This window comes from Doryrhamphus excisus, linkage group LG20, assembly GCF_037039965.1.
Source record: "Doryrhamphus excisus strain RoL-2023G ecotype Guam linkage group LG20, RoL_Dexc_Guam_v1.1, whole genome shotgun sequence".
In the NCBI taxonomy this organism is placed as follows: Eukaryota; Metazoa; Chordata; class Actinopteri; order Syngnathiformes; family Syngnathidae; genus Doryrhamphus; species Doryrhamphus excisus.
The window spans coordinates 14,821,787-14,842,071 of NC_136376.1; the positions used below are offsets into that span (position 1 = coordinate 14,821,787).

Here is a 20,285-nt window from a genome sequence, read left to right on the forward strand (position 1 = left end):
AGAAATGAATAAGCAATAAAATAAAATAGGTCTGTAGATAGATAACATAGTAGGTATATTAAGGTATATTAATGGATATGTTTTTAATATTGTATATTAATTTAGATGGTAGAAAATACAAAAGTATTTTTCAAAATAGGTTAATGAATATCATTTTCTGCTCCAGAGCAAACCAGTTGAGACCGGATCAACAGCGCCTCTGCTGGTTGCTACCGACTAATGCACGCCGCAGTGTCTTAAAGAGATTATAAACAGAATACCGTACTAAACCCATCCCTAGAAAACAAATATTGTTTTATGATTTATTAATATTTTAATTATTTTTGTATTATATTTTAAACAGCCGTGGAGAAGAATTTATGTCCAGGCAGTATTTAGGGAAAAATATGGTCTAATGTAAACATAAAGTAATATTACTTTTATTACTTGAGGTTTTATTGCCTACGTTTGGCGGCGTAGCTTATTCTAAAACAATTTAACGAGCACTGCTAATATGCGTGTGCGAGAGTGAGCCATCCGGCCTGCCGTAGCACAGCAATAGCCTTCAGTGGCACTCCTCTCGTCAATGAACGTTGGAAAGATGGCGACGGCATATGCACAAGCGAGAGTCCACTGTGCCGGCGGATCGAGAGTGCTTCAAAGAGACTGATATCCGTCTTCTGTGCAAAAACCCAACGGTGCAAAGTCCTTTCACTGTTGCCCGGACATGGTTTAGTCCATGCACGGCGAAGAATAAGACGCCGCTTTCTCGCTATGGAGCCCCCGGATCGCTACAAGCCCAGCAGGTATGCGAAATCTGTTGAACAGAGACTACACCATCAGCACTCGGCGCTTGCCAAATTGTGATCCGAGCCTGACTCTGCCTTCTGGCGCTTGGCGCGAGCGCATCTCGTAGAAAGTCACTTCCTGTCAAATTGTGAGACGCGTGCAGTTCAGCCGCTGCTTTTGCAACAGTAGAGTTGCAAACTTTTTGCAACATTCTACCGCGCGTATTCCAGGATATTCTGGGAGATTTTAAAAACGAAGAAGCAAAATGCACCCCGACTGAGAAGGTAATTCTTCGAACGACTGTAACATGTTAGAAGGCAAGCTAGCTAACCACCAATGTTAGCTTGTTATTTATTGTTCACAAGTTTACTAACAAACACTGACATGTAGTTAATTTTTTAACAAGCGGAGCCCTGAAGAGGTGTTGTTTATACATTTTATTACAAGCGCATGCATTAAAAATACATTAACTTATTTGGCTTTAGCTAGCATTTCTTCCACTGTTTTGCGTTGTTAATCCTTTAGCTTGCCTTAGCGCCTATCTTGGAGCCCTGTACTACATTACTTACGTGCATGTTTACTTGATAGTTTTACATGAAAATGCATTGTACTCCTTTCTTTGTGCTACGTCTCTAACGTAGCTGACTCATGAATATGTGCAGCAACAAATGTCCCAATGCCACCGAAGGCCCTTTTTCGTGCATAAAAACGCGCATAAGTAGACAACCAGTGATGTTATTGTTAAATGTAATCGAAACAGCGTAGTTTGCCCCTGACTGCAGGCGACAGAGCGTCAGGAATCTGCTGTTATGTCTTCTCCATGCTTGTTTTCCACTCTTGTGTTCTGCAAAGAAGTCATGGTTGATGCGCAAATTGTTGAACCGTTTTGTCTTTTAATTGTGTTGTAGTCACTTGATGTCCGAAGTGAACAAAAATAGCTCAATGATTGTGCACAACTGGCGTTATTAATGTTATTAATGTAGTTGCATAAGGACAATGGACAACTTGATGTGACGATGGTGCATGTAAGTTACTGGACGTTGCAAGCAGTTGACATGAAAACATTTACCCACCTCCTCCCCATGGTTGTGTAGTGTGTGGGTGGAGGGCAACACTTGCTATAATGAGCACAAATCTACAGTATGCCCACACACTTCACAGTGTTTTCATGTCTTTGAAGAAGACTATACGTGTGGTCTTTGGGTACCTAAAATGCATGGAAGTGGCCTCTCAGGTGCACAGCGTGCAGGAACAGTACGCGCACACACTATTCTTCCTGCGTTGCTCAGGAATGAAATGGCAATGAAGGCAGACATGACAGGCCTCAAAGGTCGGCTCTTTCTGACAGAGGCAGAGCTTATATTTCTAATATTGTCATTACCACAATGAATGCTCCCATTGCACATGTCTCGTGTCACTACTAGCATTCCTGAGATTTCAAGATGTGGAGAGCTGCTGGTGGAGAGCTGCTGGTGGAGAGCCGCCGGCAGCACCGCAGACACTGGTGGCTATGGCTCATTAAAAGGCTGCGTTTGTTGGGAGGGCAGGCAGTGTGTGGAGTGTCTTTCCGGTTCCTAACTGCATCCGTTCTGCTTACACCTGCTTGGAAGAAATGTGTGCAGACTGTCGCTCTCATCTGCTGTTTCCTTCTAAATAATTGGAATCGGTGTGTAATATCACAAATGAGTATTGTACTGCTCAATGCACAACATTTATTATTAGCTTGAAGGTTTCACGACTCTTTTGACACGACATGAAGTTACACAGTTACTGTTTATGTCATCATGGGACCTCCTGCTACACTCTCATCATGTTGTCTATTTAATCCAGACTCGTGTTGTCATGCATGCTTTGTATGCTTTATGCATTTGCATATAGGACAGTCTGGGAGGTCCACTCCTGGCTGTGTGGAGCTATTCCACAGAAGGGTGGGGTCGAGTTCTCTTTGTGTTTGTTGTTTTTTTCCCCCCCAACTCTGCGAGCCGACTGTACGAAAATGTGAACTGCTGAATCTGTGCAGCCGCTCCTCGATGCAAGCGTTGCATTTCATAGACATTTATGCACGAGTAAGTGCGTGCAAATTTGAAACTATTTTTAGAAAGTGAAGATAATTCATCTCTTCCAGGGTCAAACTGTTTCAAACAACATTAAACGTAGCCAATATCAGCCAACCTCGTTGTTGTTGTATGCATGCATGCACTGCAGCTGTCCTTTCATTTGCGCTGCATGAAGTGCCAGTGAAGCTGTGAATGCGTCCGACTGCGCTCTTGTGGGGGGGGGGCTAAGCTCCCTGATATACAGTATATAATGTAAACTATTGACACTCATTGGATAACAACATTTGCTAGCATAACATCTTGCTTTCTCGTTCATGTCACCTCCAAGCCCAGTGATGCACCCTCTTTGGAACAAGTGTTGCTAAAAAGCCAAAGAATAAGCACAATGCTCAGATGCTTCACATAATGCACGGTGACTTTTGATGCTTTTTTTGTGCAACTTTTCAGACTTTTTTTGTAAATGTAATTATCATGATGGTCGCTTTCAGAGTTGTGTACGGTAACTTTTTTCTGAAGCTTTTAACCTTTTTTTCGTGAGTAATGTGACTTAATTCTATGCCTTATGCGTTATTCATGATGCCAACATTGTGACTCAGGAACTGACATTACTAATTGGATTGTATTCCACTGTAATTAGTTTTATTTTGTACTTTTCTTAATAATGTGGGGACTTATATTAGTAGTCAGCATCTATTTTACAGTGTGGATGGGTGTTAAAATCTGTACTTAGCCTGCAAAGGGTCACTTGTGCCAGTCCTAATTAGGAGAAAGTGTGCTCTTTCAAATCAGGCCAACTTCTCCTTTCTTCCACCCCCATCTCTCTCTAAAAAAAAAAAAAAAACCTTTAGTTTGGTCATTGTGAGCAAGCGTGCTCACTAAACAGCTGTGTGCTATTCAGTGCTGGGCCTCACGGGCCACGTGTCAGTACTATACAATAGAGCGCCCCTTCCTGGTACAATAGTGTGGATGGTTGGGTGTCAAAGGTCACCCCCATACCCCTCCCTCCAACTGAATCTGGCAGCCCTTGGTATCTATGCTTCAGTCGCTTTGCAGAAAAGGCTGGATTTTGCTGCTGTTTATTATGCACAAAGTGTTTCTGCCCAGGGGATGCAGCATTCCTCTGGCCTTTATGGGGGGGCCCAATGAGCCATCAGATGAGCTATTGAAAGCAGCCAGACGCCATCTGCAGTGATCGTTTACTTGCAGCAGCCAGTCAGAGACAGCTTGCAGACAGTCGGCCACTCAGGCCTCTGACCTTCTGAGTGGCTCCCCTCACAAAAAAAAAAGTATCCAAAAGAGGAATTTGTGTGCATGGCGGCGAGCAAGCAAACAAGGCGGCAGCAATGGCGTCACTGGTGTTGCTGTCATTCCTGAGTGATTAAGTCATGCTGGGTGTCTTTTTAAAAAAAAAAGTGATCTGCCCCCTCCCCTCTCACATGCACAGGCTATTCCTGTCCTCACCCTCTTGCACTTTGCAAATTAAAAGTCTTCCTAGTTGAATCATCATATCTCTCATGCACCTGCTTACTTCATGCACGTTCTCCTGTGCTTTTACAAGGAGCACTGATGGGGACTGTGGGTGTGCTAAATGCTTGTATTGTGACTCCACAGATTGCTTACTGTGGCTTCTCGTGCAGTCATTTCCTGCTCCTGCAGAACAAGCCCCTCCACAGCTTCTCATACAATGTGCTCATAAAGGCGCCACTGTTCTTCTCTGCAAGACTTCACATCAGGGCAGCAGTGCTGAAGACGTGCTTGCAATTTGGTTTATTTGATGTAAAGGTTGCAGGATTTGCAGCAGGTGTCTGTGTCATGTGGTGGTCCCACAGGAGCTCCCACGGGGCTCCTATTTGGTACGTGTGCAGATTGTGATGCAGGGCAGATGGGACCGTAGAAATGTGCACTCCCTCTTTCAGTTTAAGCAAGTGATTTCCAGATGAACTCCCTCCCTCTTAAACACTCGCACAGTGAAAGTGATACAACCCCACCCCCTTTCCACTGTGTCCACATAAACAGGCACGTGTTGTGTTTGTGTGAATGCCGTTCACTCTGATGATGGATGAAGCGACACATGGTGACCAGCATGCAAAGCCACCAGGTTGCATACCACCCCTCCCGTGCCTTTTCTTTTTGTCATAGCCTGTGGGGTCACACGATCCGACCTTTCTCTCTAATCCTATTTAAAAAAAAAAAAAAAAACTCAGAAAGGCATCAGGTAACAAAGGTTTGACATTGTTGTCTCAAGGCGTGCCGCCTGCACTCCCTTTCTCCATTTGTTCCCCCTCACCGAGATAGAAGGCTTTCACGTAATTGCTATGCTTTTACATGCACTGAATTTCACTGCAAGTATGTTGTCATGCTAGCTCTATGTCTGAACATTTGACAGCTGAGTATTTATACCTTAATTACATGAAAACAAGCATCTTTAACGTATGCATGATAGTGCTTGATATACGACTCAGTACATTACAGTGGACCAAGGAAGGGCTAACACAGTCTTCACAGATGCTAGGATTTGATATATTTTTACCCAATAGGAAATATTGGAAAAGTTGGCATTCTTAACTGTCATACCAGTGTAAAAAAAGTTAGGCGCTGTATGAAATGCTCGCCCAGGCTCTGAAGGTCTGTGGTCATGCACATACATGGCTGCTGTGCTGCTGTGCTGCTGTGCAGCAGGAGACAGCCAGTCAGGCTCCATAGGAGACACCACAAGTCCATCGTCAGCCCGCTGTGGGGAGCGCTGCACATTCATTGCAGCTCGGCTTTTTGCAAATGTGGCATTGCAAGAGATTTGCTGTGCACTCCGGTATGGCTGCAAACATTCCAGCACTTTGTGACCTTGCACATGTTTCTGTGGTTTTCCTGGTTTGACGTTGCGGAAATCACGTTTTTTAAAGAAAGCCAAAAAGCGTCTTTGTTGTTAATTACGGCCTTCAGGCAACTCTGCTTATTATAAAAATGTCAGCATGAATAGCCTATTGTGAATAGTTTGACTATCTTTTGCCTCTAAATGACAGCATAAATGTTAACAGGCAGGGCAACCCACGGGAAAATGAATCCTGGCAGACCTCTCAGACGGAGGAATCCTGGGATTCGCCCAGCGAGGAAGAGGAACCTCTGTATGCTACATCACCGCCTTACACGCCCCGTCAGATGAAACGTATGTCTGGCAAACATCACCAGAAAAGCAGCCAATCAAGGAGTGGTGGACGTTCTCCCTGCAAGCGTGAGAAAAACGACATATTCATCACAAACAACAATCGTGTTTTGTTGTATGGTCTTTCTCGCTTTACTGAGCCAATAGTTCTGTGCGTTTCAGCGGACCTCAGCTCATCTGCCCTGAAAGAGAGCCCCCAGCCATCAGAGAAGACCGAGGAGCACAGCTACAAGCAGGACAAGAAGCAGAGGGCCACCCTTCGCTCTACAGAGAGAGACAACAAAAAGACCTTTGAGACCTTCATGCTGGACCCGCTGTCCAAATCAGGCCCCCTTGGCGCCCTCAACATGGACCCCAGGAAGCACTACCTGAGCTTGGGCTGCAGCAGTTGCAAACTCCCTGTGTCCATGCCCCACATGGCCCGGACGCACCGCCAGACCTCTAGGACGGACTGCCCGGCAGACCGTCTTAAGTTCTTTGAGACACTGCGGCTGCTACTCAAGCTCACGTCCATGTCCTCCAAGCGCAAGGAGAAGGAGCAGCGAGGCCTGGAGAACATGGCCTTCATGGGCCACAATAATGAAGTCATCTGGCTGGAGCTGCAGGCCTGGCATGCACGCCGCTCCATCAGCGACCAGGATTTCTTTCTCTTCACGGCTCGCCAGGCCATCCCCGACCTCATCAATGAGGTGCTGCATTTCAAGGTGAAGTACGACAGCCTCAGGCAGGCTCAGTGTTCAGTGTCCCAAACCATTCACGTGGACTGCCAGACTATTAGGCCTGTCCCAAATCTAGACTGCAAAGACAAACGTGAGCCGGCTGCAGCCGAAACCAACCACTGTGGACTAGACCCCTGGGGCTTTAGTGCGTGCCCCTCCACTGGGATGAATGCTGCAGAGCCCCTGGGTTCAGGCGCCGACTGCAAAGAGCATCTTCAGAGGCAGCGCTTGGCCTTTGAACAGGTCAAGCAGGTCATGGAGCTTCTGGAGTATGTGGAAGCGCTGTACCCCTCATTGCAGGCCTTGCAAAGGGACTATGAGAAGTACGCAGCGCGGGACTTCCAGGGCAGAGTGCAGGCGCTCTGTTTGTGGCTCAACATCACTCAGGACCTCAACCAAAAGCTGCGCGTCATGGCCACCGTCCTGGGACTCTGTGACCTATCTCGCATCGGCTGGCCCGTCTTTGAAATCCCTTCCCCCCGCTGTTCCCGAGGCAACGAGGAAGACGAGAACGAGGAGGATGAGGAGAACAACTCAACTGCCACTTTCACAGCCGAAAGCGACGGGGAGGACAGGGTTGCAGAGGAGGACGACGAGGCTGAGACAGTGGCATGTATCCTAACAGAGGGAGAGCTGTCTCCCACCCTGACCCCCAAATTTGCCAGATTGTTGTCGGAGGAAGAGTTTCTCCCCACTGCAGGGTCGGCAAGTACAGAAGCACAGGGAGGAGGGGGCTTGTTCTGCCCCACAGCCATCTACAGACCCTTTGTGGATAAAGCACTGAAACAGATGGGACTGCGCAAACTGATCCTAAGACTGCACAAACTGATGGACCGCTCTCTACAGAGGTCCAGGGCAGCCCTGCTCTGCCACACGCCTGCACTGGAGGTGAGACAGTACTTACATTTTTCAATATTTGGAATCATGGTTCATTCTTTTTTTAAATGAATTTTACTTTTACAACAACAGCAGTTACACATACAGTAGTAATATACAGTAAAGTCTCGTTATATCGATATCGGTTATATCGAAGTACTGCTTATTACGATACTATTTTCATTTCCCGGCAAGTTTCTAGTCTTTTATGATATAATTAGTTCCGTTAGTACGATATTATGATAATCCGGTTACTACGATGCCCTTTTCATCTCCCGCCAGCCAATTTGGTCTGCTTATATCGATACAAAAGCAGCTTAAATCAATCTTTGCTTAAGGATTTCAATACCAAAAAAGAACACGGCGAACGGCTGCTTCCAGTCAACTTTATTTTTCACACTTCCACCACCAGAGCGCAGCACACACACCGATTCCCGCACTTCCTGGTTCACAGGTCATGCTCAACCCGCCCCACATAGCTGGCCAAACACATGCCTGCAACAGAAGAACCAACTGACATAGCATACACACCTATTCCAACGAAGACACAAGCGTACAAATACATGTATTTAATTGTGTTGTATTCAGATATCTTTTTATCGCTTGCAATAATCACTGTTTTTCATATGTACATGCTGGCGTTCGTGTTGGCGTTCGAACGCAGTTGGTTCTTCTGTTGCAGGCATGTGTTTGGCCAGCTATGTGTATTTTGTGTATTTGATTATGTCGCGGGCGGCACGGCGGACGAGTGGTTAGCGCGCAGACCTCACAGCTAGGAGACCAGGGTTCAATTCCACCCTCGGCCATCTCTGTGTGGAGTTTGCATGTTCTCTCCGTGCATGCGTGGGTTTTCTCCGGGTACTCCGGATTCCGCCCACATTCCAAAAACATGCTAGGTTAATTGGCCACTCCAAATTGTCCATAGGTATGAATGTGAGTGTGAATGGTTGTTTGTCTATATGTGCCCTGTGATTGGCTGTCCACCAGTCCAGGGTGTACCCCGCCTCTCGCCCCAAGACAGCTGGGATAGGCTCCAGCGATCCTTGTAAAAGCGGTAGAAAATGAATGAATGAATGAATGATTGTCGCTTTTGTGTCAACCAAACAAACCCCAATGAGGATGCTAGAACAGTAATCAATTGAGCACAGACCTCCGTCAAGGCTCAAACATTCCTGCTGATTCCCTTACAAGGCCAAATTGTTCCACTCCATTCCTATTAATAGCTACATGGGCCTAAAGGAGACTGTAACCACGAAAAGTCAAATAAATTCTCAACAGGTCTAGTCACATGTGCGCTCTACAAAGTTTCCTGCCAATCACTTTTGTAAAACTCTCATTCTGGTGTTTTCAAGCTTGGCAGAAGTAATAATAACTTACCTGAGCTTCAACGTATCTATCTTCTCCTTGCAGTTTGCAGATTTCCCAGACCCGATGCTGTATAACGACTACCTGCCAGAGCTGTCACGCCAGGGCTCATGCAGCGGTTCGGCCGACCCAGAACTCGGGGCAGACCAAGTGTCCTGGGAGGATTTGCTTGACATGGATCTCCCGTCTTTCCGACCGGCGTTCCTCGTGCTTTGCAGAGTTCTCCTTAATGTCATCCATGAGTGCCTCAAGCTGCGACTGGAGCAGAGACCTGCTGGAGAACCTTCACTACTGAGTATCAAACAGGCAAGCAAACAGGGATGACTGAAAATACATTCCTTTTTCCATAATTTGTAGACCAGAAACGCAGTCTTGCCATTTATTTATATCAGTGCAATCTCATTCATGTTAACATCTTGGTGTCTGTGTTCCATATGCGCCCTGCAGTTGGTGCGTGAGTGTAAGGAGGTTCTCAAAGGTGGCCTACTTATGAAGCAGTACTATCAGTTCATGCTGCGCGGCGTTGTCACAGATGCTCAGGGCTTGCAGACCAACGCCAACATTGACGAGTTTGAGGAGGATCTGCACAAGATGCTTGTGGTAAGAGGAGTCACTACTCACAGTCTAGCATCATGAACACGAGAGCTTTGAGAATGAAAGCAATGTTGTTGGTGTTCTAACGCCGTATGTATGTATTCATGCATGCGTGTACGCATTTCAGGTTTACTTTGACTACATGCACAGCTGGATCCAGATGTTGCAACAGCTGCCTCAGGCCTCTCACAGCCTAAAGAACCTGCTCGAGGAGGAGTGGCACTTCACCAAGGACATCACCCCCTACATCCGTGGAGGGGAAGCCCAGTCTGGGAAGCTTTTCTGGTTAGCGTGCTTGCGGTTGCACCCATTTAAAGTCTTTAAATCATTCATATGGTGCTCAAGAGTCTTTTTTTTTGTTTCTTTTGCAGTGACATTGCTGGGATGCTGCTCAAATCCACCGGAGAGTTCCTTGATGCCGGGCTACAAAAGAGTGGTAATGAATTCTGGGAAAGTGCCGACGACAGCACCGCTTCAGATGAAATCAGGTAAAGGGGAATTACACTGACTGGTAGATAGATGTACAACTGTCCTGTGTTATATCTGAGAGCTGTTTCTAATAGTTTGAAGACCTCATTTATGTGCAAGGCACAGCAGTCAATATGATGCATTACAGTGCTGTGCCACTGCAAACTACAACAATAATAAACGCATTGTCCCTGGCAGTCTTTAAATGAAATCATCTGATTGTGCTGGCAGTTTTGATGTTGCTGGTCAATGTTTATGCTTGTTTTAGTTCCAACTATCTCATTCTTTGTGATCCTTCAAGGCGGTCAGTGATTGAAACCAGTCGGTCACTTAAAGAGCTGTTTCACGAGGCCAGGGAGCGTGCATCCAAGGCTCTGGGCTTTGCCAAAATGCTTCGCAAGGTGAGAGTCCGCAGTGTTGCTTTAAAGCCATAAAGCTGCCACAACAGTGACTGTGCACAATCTGTGTGTTCTGACTTCCTGCTTGCTTCCTTTTGCTGCAGGACTTGGAGGTTGCTGCAGATTTCAGCATTACTAACGGGGTGGCGTCGCTCCTAGAGGCTCTGAAGAAAAGGAGCTATGTGAAGGTGTGTTTCGCTTCACATTTTACACTTCTCATCTCTCTGTCGCGTCGGGAAGTAAAAGCAAGATTCTCTCCACTCCCAGGTTCACATTCCTGGCTTGGAGGAGCTGCAGGTGTTTGTTCCCTACGGCCTGTTGGCTCAGAGGTCGCTCATCCTGCAGCTCCTCAATGCTGCTGCGGGTAAAGATTGCTCCAAAGAGCCAGATGAAATGGCTGAGGATGAGGCCTACCTGTTGATGAGCAAGCACCGCAGCGGCGATTTGACAGCTGATTCTGACTGGACTCAGTGGGACGGAGAGCTGCTCAAACTGGTTCCTCAAATGGAAACCGTGGACACTCTTAGGGCCATGAAGGTATATCATCACTCATGAGTGAAACATCTCCAAACAACGTTCTTCCACTTTCCTCAATACCTCTCACTGTGGTTCCAGGTGGACAACATGCTCATGATTGTGATGCAGTCGGCTCATCTGGTGGCTCAGCGGAAGGCTGTCCAGCAGTCCATGGAGGATGTGCTCACTCTTAGCCGCGAGCAAACATCCAGCCAACCTCTTATTGCTGGCGCTCTGGAGGAGCTCAAGGTGCTTACATAACCACAGTCTATGATTTGCAACCTTTCAAACGCACACACGTGACTGCTCTGTTTATATTTATTGCTTAGTGCAATGGCATCACTTCATAGTCACTTCTCGTAATACTGTGAAAATGTATACTTTCTTGGATTTATTGTTATTTAAATACCTCATTCTGAAGGACCTTCTGTTGCCATCACAGTACTGAGCAGAATAATGCTTACCCACAGGAGTGTCATATTACAGACGTCTTTGCGGATGTACAGTAGCTAAGCTAAGGAATATGTTTTAACATCAACTGTCATACAAGTGTAAAAAGAAGCTAAACCTTTGATATTCAAAATTTGGGGTCCCACTAATTATGTGTGTTGAATGTATTGGACCAGTTAAGGCAAACCAAACATCTAGTTTCTTCTCTCCACTTGTTTTGTGCATGCTCTCACACTGGTACCTTTGCTGCTGATGTCGCCGAACGCAGGATGAAGCCCTGCAGCTTTGCATTAAGATCAGCTCGGCCATTGATCGGGTGGAGTACATGTTCACATCCGAGTTTGAGGCTGAGGTAGAGGAGTCCGAGTCGGCCACCCTGCAGCAGTACTATAGAGAGGCGATGATCCAGGGATACAACTTTGCCTTTGAGGTAAAGAGATGAAGTGTCAAAGTCCAGAAGGGTGTAATAACAGGATTTATAACACAATAATGATGGCTATAATAAACAGTAAAAATGCAGTTGATTTTCTTTCCATTCAATCATAAATCGATATCAATGTATTTTTGCCTTGTGTTGTGGACAGTACCACAAGGAGGTGGTGCGCCTCATGTCAGGGGAGTACAGGCAGAGGATTGGCGAGCGCTACATTGCCTTTGCTCGCAAGTGGATGACGTACGTCCTGACGAAGTGCGAGAGTGGCCGAGGCACCAAGCCGAGGTACTCCCAACATCTGATGTCATTTATCACAAACCATACACCTTTTCTTGTTTTACTGCACAGGGACAGGGCTCATATAAAGCCTTTAAGGAGTTAGATGTGTTGCTTCATAAAAAACAAACAAGTGGACCAGTAATTATTCAGTCGGCCAAGTGTCCTTATCTCCATGAACTTTAAACATCTTCCAACTTGTTAATCACTCTCATAAACTTACAATTTGCTTTTCTCCTCAGTTAGTCTGACTCTGAGCTACTTTTTTATGGATAGCTAATAATGACTCAGGTTTCTAATATTTCATGTTTATATATGCATATCATATAAAGCTAAACGTGAGGCATGTTACCTTGGCAACACTGCAATAATAACAGAAATTGCAATTGTGACCTTTTTATAAGTTTGATCTGTATGATCAAAATTGATCTAAATTATGATACTTGCTTCCACAGATGGGCGACTCAGGGCTTTGACTTTCTTCAGGCAATTGAACCTGCCTTCATATCAGCTTTACCAGAAGATGACTTCCTGGTAAGGGTATTGGAGCTCATCAGCTAATTATGCTTGAAATATATTTTTTATTGTATTTACTTTTTTTTTTTTTTTTTAGAATTTACAAGCACTGATGAATGAATGCATCGGACATGTGATCGGAAAACCTCACAGCCCAGTCACAGGCTTGTACATTGGTGAGAAGCTGTTTCCATTTCTGTCATTTAAGGCTTGCTGTGGCGTGAAACAGACCCAATTATCACTAAATAGCACATCTTCCATTCCGACATCAGACACACAGTGCTGTTGAAAAACACATTTTTTGATGTAACTCCATCAGAACATTTGAATCACACAAGCAATGAGGAGTTGTGTTCAAAGACACAATTTATTTAAGTTGAATTCACATGTTTTGAATGTATTTTCTGGGGTTTCCAGCACACAGAAATACTGACAAGAATATCCACTTAGGGTTTTTCTTTGTCTTTCTCTGTATGTGTAAGTTGGACATACATACAGTATATTGTGCTGGAATTGCACTGCTGTTGTGTTTAGGTCAGATTAAAGTTATAAAAGAGCATCAGTCTTTTTTTGAGTTGGAATTTTAAATGTATTGAGATTTAATTTTTGTTTTTGCTAGCTGCAATTGTGGTAGCGTCTAGCGTCTACATAACCTTTACCAAAGGTTTGATGTATTTCCTTTTTCAGGTATTCTAAACCTTTCTTTTTCTTTCCAGCCCCGAGAAATAGCCCTCGGCCTGTTAAAGTCCCTCGCTGTCACAGTGACCCACCTAATCCAAATCTTTTCATCCCCAATGCTGAAGGGTTCAGGTTGGTGATTAAATTAAGTGTTTCTAGTCTTTTCTCGCAAGGCTTGGCTGCTTTTTCGCTGCTTTTGCTTCTCTTGACCTCAAATGCTGTGCTGGAGGAGTGTGTGTGCTCACATCAGTGCGTCTACTGTATGTGTTTGAGTGAACCACATTTATAGACACACACACACACACAAACACGTTCATGTGCGTACACATCCGACCAAAGTGGACACTTTTCTCTAAGGCAGAACTCCTCAGGTTGTTTGTTTTTACCACGCAGCTCTCGAAGTCTTCCCTGCGACCTCCGGAATCAGCTATTCCCCAACGGCCCTCGGCCCATCCCGCAGGGCCAGGGGGAACATGGCAACATGAAAGCACCCGGCAGCGCCCCCAATGACGTCAGGTAGCCCCCGTACCGCTAATGACCTGACACAAAGAAAATAAGCATATGTTATGTTACAAACAATAGTTTTTTTGCCCTATTTCCCCTGAAATGAAGCCAACGATGGCTGTACTGTACATACAAACACAGCCATCATTAAATTCACCTTTGAACTGTGCTCCATGAAATGCCCATTCATAATAAACATGTAAGATTAATTGTTGTGTAAGACTGAAAGCACATTTAATCATATGTAGTAAATTCCAAAAATATATTTTTTTAATTTTACAAATGGCCCAAAATGTGTCCACATGAGAAAAGCAGGTCATGCATTGCGTCAATGGAAGTGATTGTGCTTTTGTGTGAAAATGGAACACTTGGAAAAGAAGTGGGGCTGTGACTTCTGCTTTTTTAGCGCTTTAGAGCATGAATGTGTTGCTCTTGATGCCTCTCTTGCACCTCCATGTTTGTCTTATTGGTGCTGTCCCCCTCCAGCTTTAACCGTCTGACTGCATGCTGAACAATGCATCCGCTTTGCAAGGTCACATGGTTTAGGCTGGTGGAGCTTTTATGCTTGAAGCGCCAAACTGGCCAATAACCAGTAGATACACTGGCAACTAAAAATGATTTTGTAGTATCGTGTGGATCGTGCTTTGTGGTCATTTATTAGGAGCATGCCACATTTGAGCGCATATCCATTGTTGTTGTGTCCTTAAAGGGGATCCAGTTTCCATGAGGCCGACCGTCTGTCAAATTTCAAGTCGCTGAGCCGCCATTCCAGCCCCACAGATGACCGAGAAGGTGGGTTTACTTTGATCGATGTTATTCTTGGTCATCTTCCGCCTTTCCTAAATCCCTTCTCTCTTTCTCTCGCCTATCAGAACCTTCTTATCCAAAGGGTGACTCCAATAGTACAACACGCCGAAGCTGGGAGCTGAGAACATTCATCAGCCAATCCAAAGGTGAGTTGAACAGGAAGACCACATCCCATCTTTGCAGTGACAAAGGACGCACTCGACACTAGACAATCCGTACCATGTTTGGCACACCTAAAGTCTGGTCGGTTTGACCAGTATGAGCGTTCCATGACCCCAGCAAAGGAGGAAGGTGTTGAGTCTGTGGACTTACTCTTGCACAAGCACATGTAGGGACACCCAACCAGGTCCCATATTATACTATTTTTAAGCTTATTTTTTATTTAATTTTATTTTCTGCTGTCCTCTGTGAGTGGCGAGTCAGACAGGGTATCTTGTACGTGAGGAAGGAAGTTATTCCTTCATTAAAAATTCAAATGGAGCCAACAATTGAGGCTCTAGGGATACACACTGCTGTTACAACATCATTAAAAGTAAATGCAGGACCATTCGATATTGAGTGGCGGTGTTGTATTATGAAATGATGACACACACAAACGTGCAGAAGGGCAATGCGAGTGCTGGCCAGGAAGTAGGAAGTCATTGTGAAGCGGCACGGTACCATAGAACTTACATCTCTACCTTCTGTTACTCACCCATCGCATCAGACTCAGGAGCTCGGCAAAGCCCGCTGGAGGCGGTCCGTCGTTCCATCCGCAAATTTGAAGACAAGCGCTACGCCGTGATGAAGCAACGCAACATCATTGGCCAGGTCTGTCACACGCCCAAGTCCTATGACAACGTCATGCACGTCGGCCTCAGGAAAGTCACCTTCAAGTGGCAGAGGGGTAACAAAATCGGTAAGGACAGACTTTAAAAAAAATATTTCAATTATTATTAAAATGATCATGTTCATGTTGTATTTGTCAACAGGTGAGGGTCAGTACGGGAAAGTGTACACGTGCATCAATGTGGACACTGGAGAGCTGATGGCCATGAAAGAGGTCTGTAGCGCCGCAGGAACATCCTTTTAGACAATAATGGCTACGTGTTGAATCAGTAAATCTATACTGCTATACAAGCTGTACACTGAGTACCCTATAAAGTATCTAAGTTTCTATAGTATTGGCCCCTTATACAGTATACAGTGTTTCTCATAGGGCTGCATTCTAACTATGACATAAACATGAGTACTTCTTGATAGGTCGTGTCATGTGGATCTGTGTCTTAATTAGTGGTGGATCGCCTCAATTAAATGAGTTTCTGAATTTCTAAAATAGAATGACATGGCGGGCAGGATCAAGCGTTTTTGTTTGTTTTGTTTTTACAAATGTATGTAAAAACATTTTCTTTCTGTCATCAGATTAGATTTCAGCCAAACGACCACAAAACCATAAAAGAGACGGCAGATGAGCTGAAAATCTTTGAAGGCATTAAGCACCCAAACCTGGTGCGCTACTTTGGAGTGGAGCTCCACAGGGTAGGACGTACACACCAGTCTCTCCTCACCCCTTCATCCCTTAACCTGCTGTGGTGCCCCTCCCCCCATTCAGGAGGAGATGTACATTTTCATGGAGTACTGTGATGAGGGCACGCTGGAGGAGGTGTCCAGACTGGGCTTGCAGGAGCACGTCATCAGGCTGTACAGTAAACAGATCACCACCGCCATCAACGTCCTCCATGAACACGGCATTGTCCACAGAGACATCAAGGGTCAGTGTCCTCTTTGCCACCTTTTCCATCCTGCACCTCCTCACAGTAGTTCTGTCTCATCAGGAGCCAACATCTTTCTGACGTCTTCCGGCCTCATCAAACTGGGCGACTTTGGCTGTTCAGTCAAGTTGAGAAACAACACTCACACCATGCCGGGCGAGGTCAACAGCACTCTGGGGACAGCCGGTAAGACGACCGTCATTATTTCACAACCATGACATTAGGCACAGCTGCACAGACTAATAAGCTCCGGCTTTTACAACAAAGCCGTTCAATTATCCTGTCCTGTTTCCTATTTTGGGTTTTTTAAAACTGTATTTTGTTGTTGACTTTTTGTTTGTCTCTTTGACTATGGCATATTGTTATTAGACAAAGGTAATGCTAAGTGAGAGGTGACATTAGATTACCGGCACTTTGCATGGAGTCGGCAATGGCATGTCCGTGTCCATGTCCGTGTCCATGCGGAAGTGGCTTCTTTGTTCTTGCCCTTTTTGGTGGAAACAAAGAATATGAGTGTAAACTTCATATCTACGAGGCTCTAATAATGCTAAAATTGTATTTAGATAGTCAAAAACATGTTTTCTTTGCCAATTCTAGCTAGGAAAATATTTCCCTTATTAATATTCAATCTGGAACCAGTTAACCGTGATAAACACTCCTGCTTTCACAACGATAACAAATGGATGCGGTTCAATTATCGTGTCTATTTTGGTTTTTCAAAACTGTATTTTGTTGTTGACTTTTTGTTTGTCTCTTTGACTACGGCGTATTACTATTAGACAAAAGTACGGCTTATTGAGAGATGACATTAGATTACCATCACTCCACATGGAGTCGGCAATGGCATGTCCATGTCCATGCGCAAGTGGCTTCTTTGTTCTTGTCCTTTTTGGTGTAAACAAAGAATATGAGTGTAAAGGTGACTGACCACAGAGTGTTATTTCATATCTACAAGGCTCTAATAATGCTAAAATTGTATTTAGATAATCAAAAACATGTTTTCTTTAGCTAGGAAAATATTTCCGATATTAATATTCAATCTGGAACCAGTTCACTGCAATAAACAAAGGATGACTGTACATGCTTTTCATTGTCACTCAAACCTGTATATTCATTTTGTATTCCTAATCAGCCTACATGGCACCTGAAGTCATCACAAGGGCAAAAGGCGAAGGTCATGGAAGAGCAGCAGATATCTGGAGTTTAGGCTGCGTTCTCATTGAAATGGTGACAGGAAAGGTAAGGACTCCTCACAAACAAACTTTTTTCCGTTTCCATTTGCACACACTTGAATCGCAACATGTCTCGTGTTAATCTCAAAGTACTTTTCTTATCATACAAGCACGCGCGCCTCCACTTAAAAATCTGGAATGTCTGTTTTCGTTTGTGCAGAGACCTTGGCACGAGTATGAGCACAACTTCCAGATCATGTACAAAGTGGGAATGGGCCACAAGCCCCCCATCCCAGAGAAGCTGAGCACAGAGGGCAAGGACTTCTTGGGCCACTGTCTGGAGAGCGAGCCTAAACGACGCTGGACAGCCAGCATGCTGCTTGACCACCCATTTGTCAAGGTGCAGTGTTTCCCCTACATCCACTGGTGGCCTGCTGCATGTACATACTGTATATAGTGCTACCTGGTCATCATCCACACTCAAACACAATATAATAGGACTGTAGTAACCAGCCTAGTGCTGAAGTGTTGATTCGTAGTTTGCTTGATTATGTCGCGCTCGGCATTGAATGTGGTACCTGTTGCAAACCCCTTTCTCAGGCACTCCAAATCATTATTAAAGTGAACAAATTTAAGTTGTTACAGAAAGACGTTTCATATTTTGGAAATAACAGCCACGATTCCAAGTATTGGTTTATTATTGAAGTAAATAGTCTTTGCTATGAATGCAACATTCATAGAATATGCATTCTTTTGTATTATATGTATACTTTCTGTTTCAGGTGTGTACAGATGAGGAGTGAACACAACATTTGTGACTTTTGGACTTTCAAGTGTGGAGAAGTACAAGCTTTGGCTGAAGGCACATGCATTTAAAGTGAGGAACGGAACCCATTGAATGTTCCCCTCTTATGTACCTATGGACTTTGTGTATATAATGTAAGAATAACATCTGCATTCATGCTTGTATAAACAATATTGTAAATTAATTATTGACACCTTGTTGTTCTCACTGGTGAAGAGACCTGTGAAAAGGCATTGAACATTACTGTTTTTTTTAAGAAATGGGTGGGGAATGAAAGGGGTGGGAGTGGGGGTGGTACCAAACCTTATGGCACTTTTAAACTGTTTACCCAAGGGGGCAGTTAGTTGAGCAGAGGAGGGAAGAAGTTCATTTCAGTGGAACTTTAAGAGGCTAAAAAAAAACCCCTCGCTGAATGAATGGAAGGATTACCGCTTTGACCTTTTTATGAAATTAACACCATCCAAATATTCAAATTAATTTATCATTTGCCAAGTGTTAGCACCAGGAAGGATTTCTTTGATTCGTATTTCTTTCTATCTTTGATTTTGCTGAGTAAATGTCAAGTTGTTCATGTGACCGCGGTGCAGCCCTGATGAAGATGAGGAAGAAGGCCTGCCCCCGCTCTCTGCTGCTCTACACACAACTTACTGTACACACAAACACACTCAACATGTGGTCCTTTGCTGCTCTTCGTGTTTGCTATGTACAAAAAATATTAATAAACCAATCTTTTTAAGAAAAAAAAATTGACTTTTTCTAATGTGTTAGACATGCTGACACAGAGAGTCTTGGTAACGTTCACCCTGAGCCTTTTTGTAGTTACAACACAAGTCCACTAGATGGAAGCAAAGGTCGGGAACTGATTTCAAGGCCCACAGTTCAGTGACGGTCTAGTCTTGGACCTAGTGAACCTATCCACGTACAACACTATAAGCAAATATTCATTGTGTTTGATAAGACTGGCCTGAAATATTACAATTCTTTTAGACATGGGAAATGTTCACAACACAATTGACTACATCCATGAATGACGCATGCGAGAGGCGCGGTGCCCCTGGGGTGGGTGTTGCCATGTTTTACAAATTGGGATCTAAAACATTAATTTCTTTTAATCTTCATTAAATTATTACTCATTACGCTCAAGCTTCATTTGGATTCGGTCACTTACCTGTCAGTGTGCCAGAACATGTGATGGAAGAACGTTGTCATAGTCCTAACTGCAAGATAAAAGGTGGAGGCATTCCTCTTGCAGTGAAAATATACACAAATAAGCAACAAACAGGACTACATCCATCCATTCTATATGCTGCTTATCCTCATTAGGGTTGGGGCGGTATGCTGGAGCCTATCCCAGCTGACTTTGGCCCAGAGGTGGGGTACACCCTGTGACCAGCCAGCAGGGCACATACAGACAACCATTCACACTCATTCATATGGACAATTTGGCGTTGTCAATTAACCTACATTTGATATAATATACCTATTCACATCAATCAGCATCCCACTGGCTAAGCTTACATTTATAGAACTCAAAACAACAAAAATCATGTAAATACTCACCAAGTCACCAATATATATTGTATATATATTGTACATATCGTCAGAATCCCGTACTCTCGTACTACTTCTGGTACTTTATTTTCGCCACCAAACCACCATGAAACTGTTTAATTCTACATCAAAATCAGCATCCCACTTCTAGGTTATCATAAATGAATAAAAAGCAAGTTGGCGTAACAGCCCACAGCCAGTTAGCCAACATAACTGGCGAGCCAACATTGCTGCTAGTGTTAGCAATATTTTACAAACTACAATGGCGTTTTAATTCAAATACACATACCTGATCATCTCTGAGATTCATTGAGGGATCGGTAACTGGATATTAGAAGCTGGGCTATCCACAGTATCGATAACAGCTAACTAAAGCTAACCAATAACAGCTGACTAAAACGTAATACGTGTCAATACTCCC

The 20,285-nt window shown here is 44.4% G+C and overlaps 1 protein-coding gene across 3 annotated transcripts; it reads left to right on the forward strand.

Annotated features, from left to right (window-relative positions):
* The first annotated feature begins 542 nt into the window (after positions 1–542).
* Positions 543–19,036, forward strand: map3k4 (mitogen-activated protein kinase kinase kinase 4). Of its 3 annotated transcripts, none has more exons than XM_058058547.2 (27): positions 543–785; positions 5,861–6,054; positions 6,148–7,592; positions 8,991–9,251; positions 9,393–9,545; positions 9,667–9,824; positions 9,911–10,027; positions 10,309–10,408; positions 10,510–10,593; positions 10,673–10,942; positions 11,021–11,170; positions 11,640–11,801; positions 11,956–12,089; positions 12,536–12,614; positions 12,694–12,772; positions 13,313–13,406; positions 13,668–13,790; positions 14,488–14,570; positions 14,651–14,731; positions 15,292–15,483; positions 15,557–15,627; positions 15,987–16,103; positions 16,177–16,336; positions 16,400–16,522; positions 17,469–17,575; positions 17,729–17,908; positions 18,291–19,036. In XM_058058547.2, the coding sequence occupies exons 1-27, from the start codon at positions 754–756 to the stop codon at positions 18,309–18,311; spliced, it is 4,770 nt and encodes a 1,589-aa protein (XP_057914530.2). In that variant the 5' UTR covers positions 543–753; the 3' UTR covers positions 18,312–19,036. The 3 variants fall into 3 exon arrangements, with proteins under 3 accessions (XP_057914530.2, XP_057914531.2, XP_057914532.2); XM_058058549.2 differs by lacking the exon at positions 543–785 and adding an exon at positions 886–1,052; XM_058058548.2 differs by lacking the exon at positions 13,668–13,790 and having other exon boundaries at positions 544–785.
* Positions 19,037–20,285: the final 1,249 nt, after the last annotated feature.